This window comes from Bison bison, unplaced genomic scaffold (genome assembly GCF_000754665.1).
Source record: "Bison bison bison isolate TAMUID 2011002044 unplaced genomic scaffold, Bison_UMD1.0 scf7180017864514, whole genome shotgun sequence".
Classification (NCBI taxonomy): domain Eukaryota; kingdom Metazoa; phylum Chordata; class Mammalia; order Artiodactyla; family Bovidae; genus Bison; species Bison bison.
Window position 1 is genome coordinate 1,541,353 of NW_011495067.1, and position 5,035 is coordinate 1,546,387.

The following is a 5,035-nucleotide window of genomic DNA, read 5'->3' on the forward strand; positions in this document are numbered from 1 at the left end:
CTCCGGGCCTGTGGGCTCCTCACAGGTGAGCAGCTTCCGTGTCTCGCTAGGGGACCAGCAGTGGGAGATACAACAAAAATACCATCGGGTTTCCAGGGTCCAAAGTGCCTTACTAGTGCGCCTGCGCGGTTGAGGGTTGGTTGCGGGACCGCCGAGTTAAGGCCGCATTGGAGATGCCCAGGTGGGAAGTGATGGAAGGTGTTTTATTCCATGCCACCTTGCGCAGCTTCTTTACAACCCAGCAAAAGATGGTTTCCTTCTGTCCATAGCCGCATTTTCTGCTGTTAATATTATCAAATATTATCTGCTGTTAATATTATCAGATGCCTGCAACCTCTGTTTTTTTTTTTTTTTTCTGTTTGTTTTTCACGTTTTAAAAACAGTAAGCTTGTAGGATAAAATTCTAGCTTCTCGCCTGCCTAATATTCTGCAACTGAAAATGTATTACAACTAGTATATAATCTTAACATTTCACACAGAAGATTTAGCACCACCCTGTCCACTCAACTCAATATTGCCATCTAATGAAGGGGCAGAGCCATTTTGGATCCCTTAAGCGAATTCATTTCTTTTTAAAGGAAGTTGTAGCACAGCTTCTTGCCACTCAGGCATGCATTGCAGGTGGTGTGATTTTCATTTGGTAAGAACTTAGAACTTGTACTGAAAATATTCTGATTAAACCTCGTGCCTTAAAAGCCCTTCAGATGTACGGATGATTGTATTTCATGAATGCATGCATTATTGCACTGTACTTCAATTTCTCCTGCAAAGCTTCATCATAGCCTTTGGTCTTGGAAGAAAGAGTTGCTTGCTATGAAATTAGCATATGCTTACAGCTTGAAAGAAATGAAGTTCTAAGTCTGAGAAAATACATTTTCAAACTTGGACAAAGAGTAATTTTTGCATCTCCTTCCAACTGCCCTTGTGTTTTATTTATTTTGACTATATGTCAGCTAGTACTCTGTACCTGTTCCTTTATTATAGTGTTTCTTTCAAAATCATTTCAGGATACCACAGAGATGAATCCTGAGTAGTCTCTTAAGAGTATTAATGTTTATAGAAAAATCACTCATTCAACAGAATTTTGAATACTCAAGGAACGTCGGTAACACTTCCCCTTGTGGAGGCTATTCTTTAGTTGGGAAGATACATAGACATTCATTAGGTAAAAACAGAGAGAAATATAAGTTGATAAATTCTCTAAAGTAAAGATACATGGTTCCATGAGAACTTACAGGAAGTTCAGGGATTGCTTTGCTGAGAAAGTAACAATTAAGCTGAGATGTGAAGGGTGAGGAGATACCTAGATCTGAACTGAAGGTTGGCAGGCAGAACACTGTAGGCAATAGCAAAGGAAGAGAGATTGAAAGAAATCTGGTGTGGCTGGAAAGGGGATGATGAGATACAGGGAAAGTGATTTGAAATAAGACAAAATTGAGATTGCTGGTCGAAGTTAGATCCTGGGAATCTACTCATTCTGGAATAATGGGGGTCTTTGAAGGGTGTTAAGATCGAGTGACACTTTGAAAGATCATTCTCCTTGCAAAGGAAAATTATAAGACTGGCAGAAAGCCAGGGTACATGCTGCCTTCTCAGGTGAGGATTACAGGAATCTGAGAAGGCTGCCTGGAGCACAGAGGAGGGGGCTGGTGACAGAAATGAAGAGAAGGGAACAGAATTGCTATTTTGGAAGTAAAGGGAATAGGGTGTGGTAATGGATATGGCATGAATATGTTACAGATATTATAATTTACATCATTAAACAGTAATATATTCTGTATTAAGTTTTAAGCTATTACTAGCTCCCGAGGATACAAGATGAGTCAGATAAACTTACTTCCTTGAGAATCCCATTTAATGTTTTAAATAGACATTACCTCATTGGTCTGTAGGCCAGACCAGCATGAACATTTCCTTTCCATTTATGATTATCTTCAGTTCCAAGGCATAAAGTGCTTTTGAAGAACTGTTATATATCATTTCATTATAAAAAATAATAACCCCATGATAAAGGATTAACCTGATTCTACAGATAAGGAATGTGAAGCTTGAAGTGAGTTTAAAACAATTAAGTTGCCCAGTATCACATGACTAGGAAGGGCTGAACCAGGTTTAATCTCCATTCTTTCAAACTCCAAACCCTACACTTTCAATCATAGTTCCCCTCAGTTATAAAAGGTTCAGTAGGAAAATGACTGATTCATTTTGGCAAGAATACCATACTGCTCAGCATATAGTGGTGACTACTTATTAATTAGAGAAGTGAGACGTTAAGTTTTTGGCTGATCTGCCACCATTTTTACTTCTGTTCAGTTTAGCCAATTGGCTTACCTACTTTGGTAATGCTAATGGCTTCCATTCCAATATTCACAGTGCAGCCTGATAATATAATGCAGATGCTTTGTCAGTGGTTGGGCAATTAATAATATCACTTGGAAGCAATCACTGAACATTACTATATTTAATACTTTGACATAAAGAGGTATTAAAAGTTGGAATAGGTCTTTATGATTTGGAATCAAAAATCTTGTTCTATGGGAACTGGCTTTGAAAATCAATAAGAAATGAATAACCCCTTTGTGAAAATCAATATGGAATTAATAATCTCTTTATCATTGGGAATATTCTAAATGTTTTGCCATAGCTTCACTTTATGGGCCCTTGATCTAAAGAAATAATAATCTTTGTAAACATGAAGGGTCTTTGCATTTTAGAGGGGCATTGAATCCACAGTGTTAGTCGCTCAATCGTGTCTGACTTTTTTGAGATCCCGCCAGGCTTCTCTGTCCATGGAATTCTCCAGGCAAGAATACTAGAATGGGTAGCCATTCCCTTTTCCAGGGGATCTTCCCGACCCAGGGATTGAACCCAGGTCCCCCACACTGCAGGCAGATTCTTTACCGATTGAACCACCAGGGAAGCCCTATAGTAAATTTCATCAAAATGTGGTAGGTTGTCACAGATGTCTGGCATGATCACTACTTAAATAGGTGATCCCATGTTTCCTAGACCTTTATGCCTGAGCCTTAAAACTATTTAAAGGTTTCTGCTACTGACTTGAAATCATTAGTTTTCACAAGGCAGCAGTTGAAAAATAATAACTGCATATGGTCTTCTTTATATTGCAATAAACATGAAAAAGTACAAAGGAGAGTTAAATAAATACTAATTGGGCATTTAAAATAAATGAGTTAAACTCCAGATAATCATTGTACCAAAAAGAAGAATCCCACCTGTGTAGCTACTGTTGTAATGAATTAGCTACTGTGGCCTGTAGTCGTTCTCTTGGCTCAGGTTTGAAGTTCATGGAGAGCATGTTCTAAGGCATGTCTCCTTGTGACAGGTGACCCCCATTTTGAAGAAGAAAGCCTAGCCATAGAAGCCCAGTGTTTGCTAGTCGTCCATGCACTACATCACTTCTGAGTTTTGATCCACTGTCTTCTCAGCATAAAATTATGCAACTCTGTAAGCACATTGCATAAAACTCTGCTGGAGCTTTTGGAACCTTATGGTAAGAAACAACACTGGAATATAAATGAACATGTCTGCTTAATGAGCTGTGAAGAGTCAATCCTTCGATTTTAATTGTTGGGTGCATACAATATTTTGGTGATATCGGTGTGTAATCTGCATATGTTTTCAGTTTCCTTTCACAAAACAGAATATGAAACAGAGTTTATAAGCATTCATTTCATTTGAAACATGATTCTCTGGTTACTCTCTCTCTCCTTAAGGTTTGATATATGTATATAATATGCTAGCTATTCTTACTCATCTTGATATGCTCTTCACAGTGTCTGAGTTATTTAGTAAACATTTGAATGGATGGAGAAGAGCAAAGTTTTAAATAGTGCAAAAATAGTTTTGATGAAAGATTTTAAAATAAATTCAATTTGGAATCTTTCTCTATGAGTGTGTATTTTGTTATGCATGTTAAATGGAAATTTCTATTACACGAAAATAATGAAGCCACATAATAAAAGTTTTCCTCCCTCCTTTCTCTTTGTAGTGGACGAAGTGGAATTCATAATTCATTTGATTGCTATTATATGAAGGAATGAGCTTATCCACAGAGATTAATTTTCTAGCTAAATGAAGCTTATTCGTTTAAATCTAGAAAGAGGTTTTTTTTAACTTGTATATAACATGTATAATAGTATTTGCTTACATTCTTCCATGGATCCGGGTAATGGTTTCATCTTAATAACTCAGGATCATTGCTACCAGCATTCAGCATTACATGGAGTCATAGAGCAAGAGTGAACAGAGAACGGTTAAGGAAGCTCAGGGAGATGATTCTCCACAGCCATTGGAGCTTTTAGTGAACCCTAAAGTGTTGGGGATGATGTAGAGAAAACATCTGATCATCTTGATTTTTGAATTCCAGCTCCTATGTTGCTTATACTCACATCTTTGCCTATTTGGTCAGAATCAGATTATAGGACACATAAAACTCTTAGCTTAGTGCCTAGTAAAATAAGAAGTAATAGTAGTGTTAGTCACTCAGTTGTGTCGACTCTTTGTGACTCCGTGGACTGTTGCCTGCCCTCCAGGCTCCTCCGTCAATGGGATTCTCCAGACAAGAGTACTGGAGTGCATTGCCATTCCCTTCTCCAGGGATCTTCCTGACCCAGGGATCAAATCCAGGTCTCCTGCATCGCAGGCAGATTCTTTACTATCTGAGCTGCAGTAAATGTCCTGGTAATTGTTCCTTTTTCTCCTAGATCAGGGCTTTCTCACCAGACCCACCTATCTGGTGATGACTTTATGAAGGGGTAATGCTCAAAATTCTCCAAGCCAGGCTTCAGCAATATGTGAACCATGAACTTCCTGATGTTCAAGCTGATTTTAGAAAAGGCAGAGGAACCAGAGATCAAATTGCCAACATCCGCTGGATCATAGAAAAAGCAAGAGAGTTCCAGAAAAACATCTATTTCTCCTTTATAGACTATGCCAAAGCCTTTGACTGTGTGGATCACAATAAACTGTGGAAAATTCTTCAAGAGATGGGAATACCAGACCACTTGATCTGCCT

General features: G+C 38.3%; 1 protein-coding gene across 1 annotated transcript in view; it reads left to right on the top strand.

Annotated features, from left to right (window-relative positions):
* Nucleotide 1: 1 nt before the first annotated feature.
* The window catches only part of NEIL3 (nei endonuclease VIII-like 3 (E. coli)), a gene marked incomplete at its 5' end in the record, with an annotated part of 45,997 nt that continues 40,963 nt past the window's right edge, over nucleotides 2-5,035 (top strand). The window contains one exon of the mRNA XM_010829925.1: nucleotides 2-25. Within this exon, the coding sequence (XP_010828227.1) occupies nucleotides 2-25 (24 nt within the window). The remainder of the gene's footprint in view (nucleotides 26-5,035) is intronic.